General features: G+C 35.1%; 1 protein-coding gene across 6 annotated transcripts in view; it reads right to left on the reverse strand.

The window, feature by feature from the left end:
• UBR3 (ubiquitin protein ligase E3 component n-recognin 3) overlaps positions 1 to 19,723 on the reverse strand; it is a 237,133-nt gene that overhangs the window by 49,406 nt on the left and 168,004 nt on the right. For all 6 annotated transcript variants that reach the window (XM_073882720.1, XM_073882741.1, XM_073882738.1 and 3 more), the window contains one exon: positions 9,995 to 10,100. In XM_073882720.1, coding sequence (XP_073738821.1) covers positions 9,995 to 10,100 — 106 coding nt within the window. The remainder of the gene's footprint in view (positions 1 to 9,994; positions 10,101 to 19,723) is intronic.

Genomic DNA, 19,723 nt, shown 5'->3' on the forward strand with positions numbered 1-19,723 from the left:
TAGAACAGATCAACAAACTAGGAGATGGGTCTTTAAAGGAATTAATAAGAATGATAAACCCCTGGCCAGACCTAACAAAAAGAAAAGAGAAAAGACCCAAATAAATAAAATCATGAATGAAAGAGGAGAGATCACAACCAACACCAAAGAAATACAAACAATTATAAGAACATATTATGTTCTCTCTTTTCTAAATTTATTAGAGAGAGAGACAGCGAGAGAGAGCATGAGCAGTGGGGAGAGGGAGAAGCAGGCTCCTCACTGAGCCAGGAACCCGATGTGGGGCTCGATTCCAGGACCCTGGGATCATGACCTGAGCCAAAGGCAGACGCTTAACCAACTGAGCCACCCAGCCGCCCCAAACATATTATGTTCTCATATGCCAACAAATTAGGCAATTTGGAAGAAATGGATGCATTCCGAGAGACGTATAAACTACCAAAACTGAACCAGGAAGAAGAAATAGAAAATCTGAACAGACCCATAACCAGTAAGGAAACTGAAGCAGTAAGCAAAAATCTCCTAACAAACAAGAGCCCAGAGCCAGATGGCTTTCCAGGAGAATTCTACCAAACATTTAAAGAAGAATTAATACCTATTCTTCTGAAGCTGTTTCAAAAAATCGAAATGGAAGGAAAACTTCCAAACTCTTTTTATGAGGCCAACATTAATTACCTTGATCCCCAAACCAGACAAAGACCTCACCAAAAAGGAGAATTACAGACCAATATCCCTGGTGAACATGGATGCAAAAATTCTCAACAAGATACTAGCCAATAGGATCCAACAGTACAGTAAAAGGATTATTCACCACGACCAACTGGAATTTATTTCTGGGCTGCAAGGTTGGTTCAACATCCACAAATCAATCAATGTGATACAATACATTAATAAAAGAACAAGAACCATATGATCCTCTCAATAGTTGCAGAAAAATCATTTGACAAAGTTCAGCATACTTTCTTGATTAAAACTCTTTACAGTGTAGGGATAAAAGGTACATACCTCAATATCATAAAAGCCATCTATGACAAACCCACAGCAAATATCATTCTCAATGGGGAAAAACTGAGAGCCTTTTCCCTAAGGCCAGGAACATGGCAGGGATGTCCACTCTCACCACTGCTGTTCAACATAGTATAGAAGTTCTAGCCTCAGCAATCAGACAATAAAAATAAAAGGCATCCAAATAGGTAAAGAAGAAATCAAACTCTCACTCTTTGCAGATGACATGATACTCTATGTGGAAAACCCAAAAGACTCCACCCCAAAATTGCTAGAACTCATACAGGAATTCAGTAAAGTGGCAGGATATAAAATCAATGCACAGAAATCAGTTGCTTTTGTATACACCAACAAGACAGAAGACAGAGAAATTAAGGAGTCAATCCCATTTACAACTGCACCCAAAACCATATGATAGCTAGGAATAAACCTAACCAAAGAGACAAAGGATCTCTACTCCAAGACTATAGAATACTCATGAAAGAAATTGAGGAAGACACAGAAAAATGGAAAAATGTTCCATGCTCATGGATTGGAAGAACAAATCCTGTTAAAATGTCTATGCTACCCAGAGCAATCTACACATTCAATGCAATCCCTATCAAAATACCATCAATTTTTTCCACAGAGCTTGAACAAATAATCCTAAAATTTGTATGGAACCAGAAAAGATCCTGAATAGCCAAAGGAATGTTGAAAAAGAAAACCAAAGCTGGTGGCATCACAATTCCGGACTTCAAGCTCTATTACAAAACTGTAATTATCAAGACAGTATGGTACTGGCATAAAAACAGACACACAGATCAATGGAACAGAATAGAGAACCCAGAAATGGACCCTCAACTCTATGGTCAACTAATCTTCAACAAAGCAGGAAAGAAAAGACAGTCTCTTCAACAAATGGTGTTGGGAAAATTGGACAGCCACATGCAGAATGAAACTGGACCATTTCCTCACATGATACACAAAAATAGACTCAAAATGGAGGAAAGACCTAAATGTGAGACAGGAATCCATCAAAATCCTTGAGGAGAACACAGGCAGCAACCTCTTCAACCTCAGCCGCAGCAACTTCTTGCTAGACATGTCTCCAAAGGCAAGGGAAGCAAGGGCAAAAATGAACTATTGGGACTTCATCAAGATAAAGAAAAAAAAAGGAAAGAGTCAACAAAACCAAAAGACAACCGACAGAATGGGAGAAGATATTTGCAAATGAAATGACATATCAGATAAAGGGCTAGTATCCAAAATCTAAAAAAAAAACTTATCAAACTCAACACCCAAAGAACAAATAATCCAATCAAGAAATGGGCAGAAGACATGAACAGACATTTCTGCAAAGAAGACATCCAAATGGCCAAAAGACACATGAAAAAGTGCTCAACATCATTTGGCATTATGGAAATACAAATCAAAACCACAACGAGATATACCACCTACACCAGTCAGAATGGCTAAAATTAACAAGTCAGGAAACAACAAATGTTGGCGAGAATGTGGAGAAAGGGGAACCCTCTTACACTGTTGGTGGGAATGCAAGCTGGTGCAGCCAATCTGGAAAACAGTATGGAGGTTCCTCAAAAAGTTGAAAATAGAGCTACCCTATGACCTAGCAATTGCACTATTGGGGATTTACCCCAAATATACAAATGTAGTGATCCAAAGGGGCACCTGCACCCCAATGTATATAGCAGCAATGTCCACAATAGCCAAACTATGGAAAGAGGCCAGATGTCCATCGACAGATGAATGGATAAGGATGTGGAATACACACACACACACACACACACACACATATACACACACAGGAATATTACACAGCCATCAAAAATTGAAACCTTGCCATTTGCAACAACATGGATGGAACTAGAGGGCATCATGCTAAGTGAAATAAGTCAATCAGAGAAAGACCATTATCATATGATCTCACTGATATTTGGAACTTAAGAAACAAGGCAGAGGATCATAGGGGAAGAGAGGAAAAAATGAAACAAGATGAAACAAGAGAGGGAGACAAAGCATAAGAGACTCTTACTCTTAGGAAACAAACTGAGGGTTGCTGGAGGGGAGGAGTGTGGGGGGCTAGGGTAACTGGGTGATGGACACTGGGGAGGGTATGTGATGTAAGGAGCACTTGGTATTATATAAGACTGATGAACCATAGAACTGTACCCCTGAAACAAATAATACGTTATATGTTAATATAAAAAACTAAATTATAAATAAATATTGTGGATTCTTTCATTTTTTTCCCTCACCATTTTTGCACATTCTAAACATTGTACATAAATATAATTTTATAATCAGGAAAAAAATTTATAATAATAACCTGGAGCTTGTTGGCTGCAAAGACAAAAACAATCATTCTGAAGACACAGAAATGGATCTTTCCTGGCACACAGCAGGCACATAATCAGAATGAATGAATGAGTGGATATACCCCATTTAGAAAAGAGAACGAAAAATTTTGACTGTGGGGTTTAATACCATCATTGTGATAACTATGTTCATGGGAAGAGGCCAGATGTTCATCGACAGATGAATGGATAAAGATGTGGAATACACACACACACACACACACACACACACACACACACACTGGAATATTATGCAACCATAAAAAAATGAAACCTTGCCATTTGCAATGACAAATGTTTACACTTTTAATGTTTAATATTTTAAAATATAAAAAATATCTTAAAATACGTAATTGTTTATTTCTTAAAGTTTTTAAATAATCTTCAAAATCCAGATTATAAAAACTGTATACTTCTATCAACTCTATGGATGATAAGAGGAAATGGTGGATCAGATTTAATAGGCTTGAGTTTCCTTTTTTTTTTTTAAACCAAAGTGATTATCAACACAGTGAGATTAAAAGGAAATAAATAACTTTCAAGAGGATTAAAGAAAAATGTATATATGAGAAACCTCTATCATTAGACATAAATTTTATGTTGGGCAAGTATTAAAAGTGAGAAAATAGAAAAAGATACTTCAGTCTTTTTTAAAATCTAATATATAAATAGGAAACACTGATATCATACTATAATCAACTATAATATTATAAGTTAGTGAGTTAAAGAACCATAAAAATGAGAACAAATATGGGGGGGGAGGATCAACCAGATTTTCCAGAAATTGCTTGGATCTCTTACTACTAAGAAAGGAAACAGGGTAATAGTTAAGACTTAGGATCTTGAATCAGAAAGATATGGATTCAAATGCCACCCCATTTCTTAACAGCTGTGTGCCCCTAAAAACCATGTTAATTTTCTTTTTTTTAAGTAGGCTCCACACCCAGCATGGAGCCCAACATGGAGCCTGAACTCATGACCCTCAGATCAAGAACCTGAGCTGAGCTGAGATCAAGAGTCAGATGCTTAACTGATTGAGCCCCCCAGGCACCCCAATTAATTTTTCTAAGCCTCAGGTTCTTCATATGTAAAACTTGGGATAACAATGGTACCTCGTGTATACAGTTATAGTGATGATTAAATTAGATTATATACGCAAAGCTCAAAAATACCTAGCATGAAACAATCACTGGTTAAGTGTTCACAGCATTTACTACTAACCTAAGTGGGTATTAAATCCTAGGGGTTGGTAAGAACACATCTGACAAACAGTATTGAAAGCATAGTACCTATGTCTAGTCCTTAAAACTTTTAATTCATCAATACTACACTTAGGAAACCTTTTGTTTGCTAAACATCTTTAGACTCAGAGAATTAGGTCTTCTAATATTTTACTTGTACACATTCCTGCCCTTGAGTATGCAAGTCTAGCTAGGAAAGAAAATTACAAGCTAAAGTCAAGAAACGTAACTTTCCTTAGCCATAACATGCAAAACACTCATAGCTTGCTAATTTTGTCTATAAACACAAAACATACACACATTTTTTTGAGAAGTAGCAGAATATATTCATAGCCTCAAAGTATCTCCCCAGAAGGCAACTGTAATTACTCATTACAAAGGATGAAATAATAAATTTAGTTAAAAAAAATGGCAGATACCACATTAACCAAGTGATCAGAATCATTATCATCAATAACAAGACAAATCAACAGCATGTACCTCCTAATATGATGCACTAAAAAGAATATGTTACTTTTGTGATATTTCTGCCAAAAGTTTATCATCTGAATCTAACCACAAGAAACTACTGAACAAAAATAAATTGAGGGAGGGGGGCCTGAGTGGCTCAGTCGTTAAGCGTCTGCCTTTGGCTCAGGTCAGGATCCCAGGGTCCTGGGATCGAGCCCCACATCAGGCTCCCCACTCTGCAGAAGCCTGCTTCTCCCTTTCCCATTCCCCCACTGCTTGTGTTCCCTCTCTCTCTGTGTGTCTCTGTGTCTCTCTCTCTCTCTGTCAAATAAAATCTTTTTAAAAATTTAAAAATAAATAAAAATAAATTGAGGGAGTCTACAAAATAATTGGCCTGAGCTCTTTAAAAAAAAAAAAATTTTAATGTCATGAAATACAAAGAAAAAGTTGGGAACAATTTCAGATTAAAGGAAATGAGATAGGACACTCTAAATGCAAGAACAATCTTGAATTCTCTTTGCATTGCATTTGCATTTCTAGGACATTTCTGAAACAACTGGCAAAATGTGAGTAGGTTCTGTATGAGATAGGGGTCAATATTATTACTTCTCATACAAATTTCCAATTAACCCAGCACCATTTATTGTAAAGGCTATGCTTCCCTCACTGCTCCTCAGTGCCATCTACGCTATAAATCCAATACCCAGATATGTGTGGGTCTGGTTTGTTTTAACAAGCAAATACAAATGAACTTTCTCAGCCCTACTTGATTACACAAGTGGTGGCATAATGTGCACATTTTTTCTCCTGTATTTTTCTCTTAACATTGTATCTTGATGGAGATCTTTCCACATCAGTAAACAAAGTGCTTTCTCACCTTTTTTTCCCCTTTCTTTTTTTTTTTTTTTTGGTAGTTCTGTTTTAATTTACTATTGTAGGGAAGGCAAAGCAATAGGACATCTGGTAGCTATATGGAAAAAAATAAAATTGGATCCATTTCTTATATCAGATATCATGATAAATTCCAAATAGAGATCCAAATGTAAAAACTGAAGTCAGAGAAGTATTAGAAGAATCATACACCTGGTAAGAGGTTAATATCCAAAATATATAAGGAATTCATACAACTCAATAGCAAAAAAACAAGCCAATTAAAAAATGAGCAGAGGATCTGAACAGACATTTTCCCAAAGAATACATACAGATGACCAAAAGGTACTGAAAAGGTGCTCAACATCACTAATCATCAAGGAAATGCAAATCAAAACCACAATGAGATATCACTTCACAACTGTTAACATGGCTATTATCAAAAAGAAATACCAAGTGTTGATAAGAATGTGGCAAAAAGGAACCTTTGTGCATTGTTGGTGGGAATGTAAACTGGTACAGCCATTATAATAAACAGTATGGAGTTTCCTCAAAAAAACTAAAAATATGACTACCATATGATCCAGCAATTCCACTTCTGGGTATTTATCCAAAGGAAATAAAAACAGTAACTCAAAAAAATATATGCATCCTCAAGTTCACTACAGCTTTATTTACAGTCACCAAGACAAGGAAACAATCCAAGTGTCCATCAATGGATGAATGGATAAAGGAAATGTAATAGACACTCACAAACACACACACACACACACAGAGGAATACCTATTCATCCATTAAAAAAAAAGAAGGAAACCCTGCCATTTTTGACAATATGGGGATGTAATGTATAGCATGGTGACTATAGTTAATAATACTGTGCTGTGTATTTGAAAGTTGCTAAGAGGGTGCCTGGGTGGTTCAGTCAGTTAAGCATCTGCCTTCAGCTCAGGTCATGATCCCAGGGTCCTGGGATCAAGTCCCGCATCAGGCTCCCTGCTCAGCAGGGAGTCTGCTTCTTCCTTGCCCCACCCCCATGTTTGTTCTCTCCTGTGCACGCGCACACAAAAATAAGTACAATCTTAAAAAAAAAAAAAGTTCTCATCACAAGAAAAGAAAGACTGTAATTACGTGCAGTGACAGATGTTAACTAGACTTACTACGGTGATCATTTCACAATATATACAAATATCAAATCATTATGTTGTAATCAGTTTCATTACTCCTGAAACTAATATAATGTTTATATGTCAATAATATCTCAATTAAAAAAAAAAAGGAAAAGAAACCCGAGTGAATTTCTTTATAACCAGGGAGGGGGGGTAAGACCTGAACAAAGATGAGTCAAATTCCAGAATTAATAAATGAAAAGATTAATAAATATGACATTAAAGAAAAAACTTTGGATGGCAAAAAAATCATTAACTAAAAACATACGTGACAATCTTCTGAAATATATTTGCAACTTATAATACAAAAGACTAATATCCATGATTTATAAACATGTTTTTAAAATGAAGAGGAAAAACACCAACAATTCAATTTTTAGAAATGGGCAACAGAAAAAGAGTTCCCAAAAAGAAATGCAAATGGGCATGAATGGGAGATAGAGGTCTCTGAATTTACTTTATCACACAGTTTTTCCTTTGGAAAAATCTAAGTTTTACAAAATTAAGATAATAAATCAAGGGGAAAAATGTAATCTTTAAATACTGAGAAAAAAAGAACTGAAACAAACGAATCTCACTATAAATCAAGTTGAAGGCATAAAGACACAAGAAAAAAAGTTCCTTTAAATGACTTAAAAACAAAGTTTTGCCTGTACATCCCTAGTGGTATAAGCTCTAGGTCAAAAGAACTTACAGTCAGTAATAATATCATTTTTTTCAAAATAATTATTGTTATACTGTAGGTGATGGAAGTAGTAATAAAGTTAATATTATAAACAGATTTTTCAGAATAAGAGAAAAAAGATGGAAATAACAAAAAAGTTAAGAAATAAAATATAACTTTGCAATCTTATATTTGAATTACACTCAGGATCTTTTACTCATTAAAAAAAAAAAAAAAAACTTATGAGGTGCCTGGGTGGCTCAGTCAGTTAAATGACTGACTCTTGATTTCGGCTCTGGTCATTATCTCAGGGTCCTGAGATCAAGCCCCATGTCTGGCTCCACACTCAGGGCAGAATCTGCCTGTCCCTCTCCCTCCCCCTGCTTGTCTGCTCTCTCTCTCTAAAATAAATAAATCTTTTAAAAAAGACTTCCTAACTGTCCACTGGAATGGCCTATAAGCCTATAAATTATTGTGGTAACACAACAGCGATATATACCAGATTGTGATCTCTAAATACCATTTCCCATTAAAAGGAACTCCACAGAGAAATGGCTGATGCCAGGTAGAGAGTGTGAAATGTACAAAATAAGCCTAAATTAACTTATTGTGCCAGAAAGCAAGGATATTATCAAAGACTACCTGGATCATGTCAACGTACAACAGCCATCCTAAAGGGATTCTCACTAACCTAAAAGAGAGCAATATATATCTCTTCAAATCGGTGTCTTCATTTTCTTTGGGTAAATACCTAGAAGCAGAATTGCAGGATTGTATGGTGGTAGTTCTATTTTTAATTTTCTGAGGAACCTCCATAGTGGCTGTACCAATTTATTCCCACTAACAGTGTATGAGGGTTCCCTTGTCTCCACATTCTTGCCAGCACTAGGGAAGAGATATACACACCTCTACGTTCACGGCAGCATTATTTACAATAACCAAGATATGGAAGCAACCTAAGTGTCCATCAATAGATAGATAAAGAAGGTGTGATGTGTATATATACACACGTGTGTACATACACACACACACACACATACGTACAATAGAACATTACTCAGCCATAAAAAAGAATGAAATCATGCCATTTGTGACAACATGGATGGACCTAGAGGGTATTACGCTCAGTGAAATTAAGTCAGATGGACAAATTCTGTATGATCTCACGCTTACCTGTGGAATCTAAAAAACAAAACAACCAAGCAGACAAAACAAAACAGAAGCAAACTCATAAATACAGGAAACAAACTGATGGTTACCAGAGTGGAGAGGAATTGGGGATGGGTGAAATAGGTGAAGGGGATTAAGAGGTACAAATTTCTAGTTAATAAAATAAACCATGGGGATGTAATATACAGCATAGGGACTATAGTCAGTAACACTGTAATAACTTTGTACAGTGACAGATGGTGACTAGACTTACTGTGGAGATCATTTTGTAATGTACAGAAACACTGAATCTCTATGAATGTATGCATAAAACCAATAGGATATGGTATGTCAATTATACTTCAATAAAAATTAAAATAAAATAAAAAGGGACAATTTGCACTGAAAAGTGTCTGAAATGGAGTGAACAACATCAAATATATAAAAATTATGATATCATCAAATAAATAACCACAACTTACTGGTCACCACTGGAAGTTGCTAGGGCATCAACTCACTTCTTTGAAAACTTATAAACTGGGAAAAATCAAGCATTCATCATGCCAAACTATATTTCAGGGTAACCAAAGAGATGATATGGGAAAGTTTTCCTTTATTAAAAAAATCATTCCTAGCTAATAAATCAGAAGTAAGGTTTTTTGGTTTTGTTTTGTTTTTTAAATCACACTCTGAATTACCTAATGAAATACTAGAGTTAGGCAAGAATCATGATGGGTTACAAAAATCACTGGGTGTAAGGCTGATGGAGAACTTTACAATAAAGGTATCAAACTAAGGCTACCTGAACCCACTGATCAATTCTGACATAAAAAGAGGGGCAATCAGTCATTGTGCACCTCCATTCAAACTTTTTAACTGCATAAAAATTAATGGGATTCTTTAAAACATTTTCTTGCTTGGTATGAGTTTTTATACAATTTTTACCGCAAGTATAATGGTAAACATTTTTATTTTATTTCTATGTTTAATAAGGAAAATTCACATATTCATAAAGAATTTTAATTCTATTTCAATATGTAACTGTTTCTCAAAAACAGTTTTAATTTACTTTAATCTCTCAGTAATACTTACTGCGAATTCACCTCTTCTACTAATTGCGTAAGCTTTCTCCAGGGATTATACTCAGAATCAATGCTATAAAGCCGCATGTGCAAGGCTAATACATGGAACAGTTGATCTAAATAAATTGAAGAAAAGGTAATTAGAAAGTTCACACAATTCTTCCAGGACAAAATTCAGACAAAATTTCTAGCTAATTCACGTGGAAATATTTCCCATCATAATTATAATTCACCAAGTTTAAGTATCAACTACTTCATGCTCTCTTTTAAGGTAAATACTGAAATATATATCCAAAAAACTTCTACTGGAATCTGGACTATTCTTATGCTCAATATTAATATTGGAATGGTTTGTTTTCCTCATCTCCTGTCACAGACCTACTTTTCCTTGGCTTTATGCATCAGACTTGACAACTGGCACTTCTCACTCCTGTGGTTGTCCCTAACAAAGATTTACTATTATCAATACCCTAACCTGAGTGATACTGACAATGACATCCACATAAATTGCTGTTAGATGAAATTATTTATGTAGTATTTTCCCCTAAATCCTCTTTAGACTGAATTGTGATTTCATTATCTTTTGATTCAACATGAGGAAAAAAGAACTGAAATAACAATATTACTTAGCACAGTTATTCTAGCTGTTTCCATTCTTCAGTCTAAACCTTAACAATAATCTATGAGTGTTAGCTTTCAACAAAATTCTGCTCATGAGATTTGGGCGGGGGGAAGAGCCTTTTCTCTGAAATCATTCAGAAGAAAACCCTAAATTTTGCTTTCATATCACATGTCCTTTTTTGGCGGTAAAAATGACAAGGAATGGATTAGATTTTTCTGCCACAAATACTCAAAAACATGTGACTAAAAAGTCATTTTTTAGAAAATCAGATAGTACTTTCTGACATATGACTGAAATTAATTCTTAAACCCAGACAGAAAAAAAGCCAAATAACACAAGCATATTGTTGTCACTTACTCTCTAAATTAAAATAACCCAAAACGAAACAAGATTTTGTTTCTCTGAGCAACGACTTAGAAACCAACTATATTTTAGATTAATTTAAGATCCACCAATATGATTCTTGTGGGGGGGGTGTGGTAGTAGTAGGGGTAATAGTAGTAGTTGTGGTTTTGGGAAGCTATTTTAAGACATATGAGAGCTACAGGATGAACAAAGTAAATGTTCCACTCTGTGGGGCAGGTAGAAGAAATGGGAGGAGGGAAAGGGAACTGAATCTTAACACTCTTAATATCTGTAAGTTTCATCCTTATCTCTCTAAAACAGAATATAAATACCTTAACCTGCTTTGCCTCATGTCTATAGGTCAATGTACAGCAGAAATCCTCTCTTAAAATTTCATCCTATTAATACCCACATTAGCTGAGTATTTGTTACATGCCAGGCACTATTTTGAAATTATTTAACATAGAGTATCTCAATTATTTTTCACAAAAATTCTACTTTGTTATCCCCAGTTTTGAGACCAGTTAAGTTTCCCAAATTTCCAGTTTTTCCAGTAAACTGGTTCAACTAATAACATGGACAACAGGGATGTTTTCAGCAGAGAAATAAAATGATGAAAGATATATTGGTCATTTTATTTCAATTCAATTATACTTAAGAGATTGTTTTTACCAAGTACATAATTTATAATAAAAGTGTCTAAAAACCTGAAAGTGTTAAAATAAAAAAAAACTAAATTCCTCTAGCAGAAAAATATTAACTCAAATTGAAAGGTGTGGAGTTTTACATTTTTTTATATAGGTGTTAACTAAATCAAAGAGCTGTTTTTAACTACTTCGGAAACTAAGTATATACTATATGTTGGCTAATTGAATTTAAATTAAAAAAAATTTTTAAAAAGAGCTGTTTTTAATATTTCCTTTCAACATGAAAGTCAGTTATCAGAAAGTTTATCTGATTTAATCAAAAACATAGGAGTTGCTATTTTACTAACTAGTTTTGCACTGAAACCATGGTGGCATAGAAATAATGCTGCAATCCATCTGTTTTCCTAACCTCTACCATAATTAAAGAAATACATATGCTGAAGGAAACTTTTTCATCTCTTCTATTCCCTCATTTCTGCAGATGAGGAAATAGGCCCAGAGAAAGGAAGAACCTTGCCAGATCACCCTAGTACCTATGGAAAAACTAAGAATAGAATTCAAGATCTGCTACTTCCTTGTTATTTCTACCACTCTGGTTCTCCCTAGGGTTTTTATGATTAAAAGAAAAGTGCAAAATTCCTTTTCTAACACAAACATACCCCTTTCCATTCCTATGAAAAACTGATACTGTAACTCTGAGGCATCTTCTAAAGCTATTAATATATAACAAGAGTCTTTGGTACTGACTTTAGAGCTGAAGACTTACCTAATGAGGTACATCTACCTTTGAAAAACAATGCTAGAAACTACAAATAACTTTAGTAGGAAACAGAGAATTGGCCAAATAACAACCAACACCTTTCACTATTCACTGTATTTTTCAAAATTTAGTCTGAGGGCTCTCAGTAATAAACTCTCATTTAGCAGCAAAAAGATCTCTTAGACAAATATTGACAGAAGTAGATGTAGGATAAGGAGAACCGATGATCATAATCAAAAAGTTAAAAACTGAAACTAATGAGAAAACATTTTTAAGTTTTATTTAAGTAATCTCTACACCCCATGTGGGGCTCAAACTCAGGACCCCAAGATCAAGAGTTGCATGCCCTTCCAACTGAGCCAGCCAGGCACCCCAGTGAGAAAACATTTTAAATACCAACCATTTGTATGATATTTTAAAAGTTGAAAAATAATTTTATCAAGAAATCATATCATTAAAATCTTGAATAACAACAGCAAAAAGAATAGATAACTTCTTGTCTGGAACAACATGTTTTACAGTTCTAAAGTTAGACCCACATTTATAAAAGCATTCTGGAAATGAGAAACACCATTAAATTTAGTTAGAGGTGTGCTATGATTTCAACATATGTATACAAGGCACCACTGTCTAGTAGGAGCCAGGAAGTCCTAGATTTGAATCCAAGTTCTGTACTGATTATGTGTCCTTGGACAAAAGACCTTAGTTTTATTATCTGTAAAATGGGAATAATACCACCTTTCTAGCCTGTTATAGTAATCGCATATACGTGTAGTATGAAGATAGGTGTGCTTACGTACATGTATACACATATATGGTTTGCAAGAATAAATTCCAAATAATAAATTTGATACTTATAAACTTGAGATACTACAATTAAAATTAGAAATTATGGCATTACAAACATCAGGTCTCCACATAAAACAACCACTCCACAAAAAATATTAATATATATTTTTAAGTCTCTTCTCTTCTCTCTCTTCCCCTGAACTTTTGGTACTACTCATTCCTGATTCCCCCCCAGTTCTTTCTCAGTTACTTTTACATGTTCTTCTTCCTCCGTTAAACCCTAAAAGGTAGCATTCTCCACAAGAAAAGGAAAAGGAACCCTTCTTAGTTCTCCTTCCCTTTCATTCTGCCCATACTACTTCACCAAATTCAACTTCCATGTCTACTTATAAGTTTACAATTCACAAATTTCTCTAGCTCTTCAATGTTCAACAGGCACCACAAAATCAATATATCCAAAAATAAACTGATTATATAGCCCAATGTTATCTGGGCTGCAATGTTTAGTTCCTCGTATAATCCCTATTTAGGGGAATGACATCACTGCCCCTGCAAACACAAAACAAACAAACAAAAAAACTTGGGGACTCAATCCCACATTCTCGCCCTCCATAGCCAACTGATTACCAATCCTATTGGTTCTACCTCCTATGATCCATCCTCTTCTGCTTCACTCCACCGCTACATCATTTCTCAACTGGATTACTCAACAGAGTGCTCATTCAGCTTCATGCCTTTTGTTTCACTCTCTCCCGATCCCTGTAAACAATAAGTCTATCATATTATCTCATAACTGGTTGGTGAACCACTGAAGGAATAGGTTTCAAAAGCCCTTCATGAGATAATCCCTATCTTTTATTTCTTAACCTTTCTTTTTCTTCCCTTTCCTTTCCAAGTATTCCGCAGTGTGTTATGTTGTCTCACTCTGTCTCTGCAAGCTGTTCTCTCAGCCCAGAATAATACATTCTTGTTCTCCAGGCAAACCTGATTCATCTTTCAAAAGCTAGTTCAAGTGCTCCTCTGTAAAGTTTCCTCTAATACCATAACTGAGACAGATGTAATCATCCCTTGCTTTATACATTCTCTATACCTTGAGTTAACTTTTTATCACTCTTATATAGTCCAGTAATTATTTTCACATGTTTTTCTCTCCCATTAATGGTAAGATCCCTGAAGAAGATAATTGTGTCCCTTCTTCTTTGTACTTCGTAGGCTAGCACAGTGCTTGGCATTTAATAGGATTTTGTTTAAGTATGCTGAATATTGCATGAATAAATCAACAGTCCTATGAAAAAAATCATACAATATAAGCATAAAATTCATGAAGGATTTATACTCTTCCTTTTTTGTCATGACACACTGGCTCAGTAACCAAGAAGTAGGCCAATTAAGCAGCCCTAATTTTATTGCCCCAAAGAGACTGACCTCTCAACTCTAACTACTAGAGCAGTGCTTGACCTACTTGCTCTCACCGTCTTCTTTCCCACACTGGTTGCTCTGACAACTCACCTGGGACAAAGAATTCTATTTTCTGCAATACCAAATCAAATTCTTTCTAACTGTGACAAGTCTAAAGTATTATAATGTGTTTAATCACAAGACAGACATGTCCTTACTAAAATAGAAACACCACTGAAAGACTGGTTTGTCCTTAAAACAAACAAACAAAAAACCCTATGATTTAATTATAAGAACTCTTACCTGGAACAAAAAGGTAAGCTTTAACAATCCCTTCTACCTTTATCAATATTAAAATAACTAGTAATCTAAAACTGGTAGATTATTTCTTAGTAGAATTCATATCATTAAGACAGAAGTATATGTTAAAGAGTTGTCCTAAAAACTTTTATAAATTGGTTCCATGTTAAATTGTACCACTGTTAAAATTTATCTATAGTAAACTTAACTGGGTCTGCATTTCAGGTCATTCAAGATTTTAGTCCTATCAGTGCAGTTATCACTGATTAAATAATTGTCAATGAAAAAAACTCAATTAGCCAAATGACTCTCTGAACTACCATGGGGGAAAAAGAAATTTTAATTTCTCCTTAACTGATCAATCAAAGTAAGGAAATGGCTCTGACCAATTTGTCCAAGGTGAATATACTAGATGTGAATATACTCCTCTCACAGCTGAGTCAGCTAACCCTGGTTCGTCTACACACTCCTGAGAAATTAGCTGTAGAAAGATGGGAGATGGCTCCTCAAATGAAGTCTAGGAACAAGTCTAAGAAGGGAAGATCTGCAGCTCTGGTTCCCAAGAAACAGGAGGTTCATGCCATGGGGTGACAGGAGCTGACTCATCTTGCCCCATTCTACTCCTCACCACTCCATGGGAAGCAGGGCAGGGAATAAAGTGTTAGTCATGGTAGGAACTTTGAAGGGTAAAGAAAAAATTTAGTAATAATAATACATATAAAATACTTCAGTTTCATATATAAACTATATGTTAGTATGCGTGTATATATATATATACTTTGAGTTTTATCCATTACTATTCGATCTTTAAGTTAACCGTGATAGATATGTTACTAGATAGCACATCTATGATCATCCCTATTTTCACAATAAGGTAAAATATTAGGTGACTTTCCTAAAATCCAAAAGATAACAAACATGACTAGAATCCAGATCTTCTAACTCCAACCCAGTGCTCCTTCCAGCACTGTATCCTATGTTGCTTCTAGTCAATAAAGGCACAGACAAGTTTAGGGATAAAGTAGCAGCGCTTTGCTTACTTAGGAGAGGTTTTAGTCCCCCAAGTGAGTATGGGAAAATGTGAAAGGAAAAAGCTATCTTTAGTACCTTCCTGCTTTCCATGCTGTGTCCCTTTCCTGTCTCTCAGAGTTCCTGTGTCTCCATTCTCAGGCACACTGTGCCATCATTCTCTGGTCACCTCAAGTATCATAGCATTAGTAATAATTTCATGGAACTGTTTTCCTTCTACTTTTAAGGTTTAAATGGCAGCCTCCTGCTTCACGTTTAAAACACTGCTTGGGACAATATGAGGAGAGGCACAAATCTGCTTCCACACATAGGCAGTCATAGGAAAGGTAAAGAAAACATTGGTTCTTAAGAATCCCAACTCCCCCTTATCAAAAAGAACACACTCCATGAATTCAGGTCTAATTTGAGTACCTTTAAAACTGAGGGGCAGGAGTTCTAATCATACATACATCTCCCAGAAGAAAGGAGCTGCCCTGCCCTAAGCCTACCAAGATCTGAGGGCCCCCATGCCCCCTACGCCCTGATAGTGGAAATTATCATCTGTGGTACCTAGTTCCTGGAATACACAAATCATAAATTCAGGAAGGCCTGACTACCTGGCCACAAAACATAGAACCTTCAGAATGACTTTAAATAATAAAGCCACTCCTTTTAGCTCAAATTTTCAAGCCACACTCTTATCCCTCTAACCCAGGCCTACGCAAATTAACAATGTATTTTGTTCCCAATAGATAAACTATATCAATCTTTGATAATAAATCACATTCTGACCACCTCATCTCATCTCTGTACAGATCAACAGAACATCTGTTAAGCCCTTAAAAGAAAAAAAACTGAGCTAAAAATTAATTTTTATCTTGCTTCTGGTCTCCTTAACCACATATCCATGCCCGAATTTGATAAAGGTAATGTTGAAGTACTAGAAATAGTAACATCAAGATTTATAATATATAAAGACTTGACATACATTATAAAATTGTGTTCTTAATAACAATCTTCTGGTTGGGTACAACAGGGAAGAGAATCCATGAGGTAAAATAGCTTGCTCCCAAATCATCTGCCTATTCATAAAGAATAGAATCAGGAGGCAATTTGCATATTTTTAATATTAATTTATGCATTTTGACTGCTAAAATGATTTGGTGGCCAAATTTTCCTCTTGTTATGGGGTAACAAAAAGAATAGAACAAAAGTTGTGATTCAACCTATTTGTAGAATTCATAATTTTTAAATCTTAAGAATAGACCCTAATAAGCTATAGATATCAGAATTTACCACTGTTAAAGAACAAGGTCAGACTACTTAGGAGGAATTTTGCAATCTTAATCAACATCTTTATGCAGTCTTACAGTAGGATGAAATTAACATTAAATAATTCTTCTAACTCTGAATTCAACAAAAGTTCATTCTTCGAGCAATTAAAATTATTTTAAGTTGCCTGTACACATCAAAGCTCGATTGCTTTCTATGAATAACAAAACACATGCATCGTTTCTTAATGAGATCATAAATTGTATCAAAATTAAGTTAGAGCCCCCCCCCAATGAAAATGTCAAAGCAAAGGTCTGCCATAACCTCTCTTGACTAAAGTTTAATTTTTAATCTCTATAAAATCAGGAAATTCATTTGTGATGTGAACTGTGGCTTCTTAAACTATAGTAATATATAGAAAGCCTTAGACCCAAAGATATGGAAAGATGTTTATCAAAAGATAGATATTTTTTAAAAACTATCCCCAATATTAATTTATCAAACGACACCTCTTCCTTCCACTCCTACTCTAGCCACTGGTTTCAACAATTTCTACTTGAGAAATTGTTGTGCTATTAATTTCACTGGAATCTATGGAGCTCCATATCTACTTTTGAATTACTTGAATGAAGAAATTAATTTTAATAAAACATTATTCCTTTTTTTGTTGTTTTAAATTTTATTATGTTATGTTAGTCACCATACAATGCACCATTAGGGTTTTTTTTAACTTTTTTATTGTTATGTTAATCACCATATATTACATAATTTGTTTTGGTGTAGTGTTCCATGATTCATTGTTTGTTCATAACACCCAGTGCTCCATGCAGAATGTGCCCTCTTTAATACCCATCACCAGGCTAACCCATCCCCCTACCTCCTCCCCTCTAGAAACCTCAGTTTGTTTTTCAGAGTCCATCATCTCTCCTGGTTCATCTCCCCCTTTGACTTACTCCCATTAGTTTTTGATGTGATGATCCACGATCCATTGTCTTTGTATAACACCCAGTGCTCCATGCAGTACGTGCCCCAGTTAATACCCATCACCAGGCTAACCCATCCCCCCACCCCCCCTCCGCTCTAAAACCCTCAGTTTGTGTCTCAGAGTCCATAGTCTCTCATGGTTCATCTCTCCCTCCGGTTCCCCCCCCCTTCATTTTTCATTATTCTTAATAAAAAGTTATGCCTTTAATTTTTGCATCTGCTTTGTCCTACCTACATCTATTGTTAACAAAATTGGTGGTATTTATCAGTGTATATATCAATTTGCAATAAAAATCCTTAATTTACTTATCTTTTATAGTCATGTTCAAATGCCATGTCCACCGAAAGTGTTACTGATTTTACCAGCTCAATATGATCTCAAACAAGGGGGAACCAGCCAGCAAACTGGTGAAAAATAAAAGAAAGCTCAACTGGTATCCAAGGAAGAAGAATCAGGGCTTGAGAAAATATCTGAAGGAGTGGTCCAAAACAAAAACAGGAATTTTAGTGAAAAGTTAACGAAAGAAAATAGATAAAATAATAGAAGTGTTAGCAGGCAGAGCCTGGAAAGATCCCAAGGGAATAGTATATAGTAAGATGTCTCTGACTAAAGCCCAGGGGTAAAAGTTCTTAAAGGTTCTGTATCCTTTGGGACACTTACGAGCAAAGGATATGTCTTACATAACTAAATTTAGAGTCAGAATAGCTGGGTTCAAGTGCAAGCTCTGATATTTTCCAGCTGTATGACTTGGCAAGGCAATTACTCTAATTTCAGTTTCCTTTCCGATGAAAAAGTGGTAACACCTATTTCACAAGGTCATTCTAAAGACTAAATAATTTATGTGAAAGCATTTCACAAACTTTTAAAACTACAAATGTTAGGTATTATTAAAATACCATACTATGCTGCTTTGTTAATTAATTTTGCTCATTTTTTACCTTGGAAAATTTCCCAGGTACATATTTAAGAATGAACATTTATGATTGGGTGCTGGTCATTTTACCTCAATACTTAAAAAATTTGAATGTGTAAGTGCTGAATGGCACTGTTCCACTACAGTTTTATTTCTCAGTATAAATTTGGCCAGTAATATTTTTCTGCTTTCATTGTTATAGAAAAAGCAATCTCCTCCTCTCAATTGTGTGTGTGTGTGTGTGTGTGTGTGTGTGTGTGTGTGTGTGTGTCTCCTTGTCCATAATTATCTATTGGGCATTACCCAAGCCACTCCAGACAAAACTTATTAAATATTTTCTTGACTAATCTTCAATTTTATCAAGAAGTTGTAATGGGACACTGTTCAAAAGTGTAAGGTCCATATCATTTGCTTAATTAGTGGAACATTTTCTTACTCTTTCCCCAAAATATTATGAAAAAAAACTTTTAAAATGAAGATTTTAATGTTGTACAACCTAAATATATACAATTGAATGAAATAAAATTTGTCAATCATACTTCAATAAAGTTTGTGGGGGGAGGACTAACAAATCATAAGAAAAAAAGAAAACTGAAAACAGTACTAAATTTAGATTTAGGATGATCTTCATCAGGACCTTTTCTATACTGGCACATTATGATTGCTTATTCATGAAAGGGGAAATAAAAAGAAATGAAAG

This window comes from Callorhinus ursinus, unplaced genomic scaffold (genome assembly GCF_003265705.2).
Source record: "Callorhinus ursinus isolate GAN/ISIS: 27379988/994484 unplaced genomic scaffold, GSC_fseal_2.0 scaffold2, whole genome shotgun sequence".
NCBI lineage: Eukaryota > Metazoa > Chordata > Mammalia > Carnivora > Otariidae > Callorhinus > Callorhinus ursinus.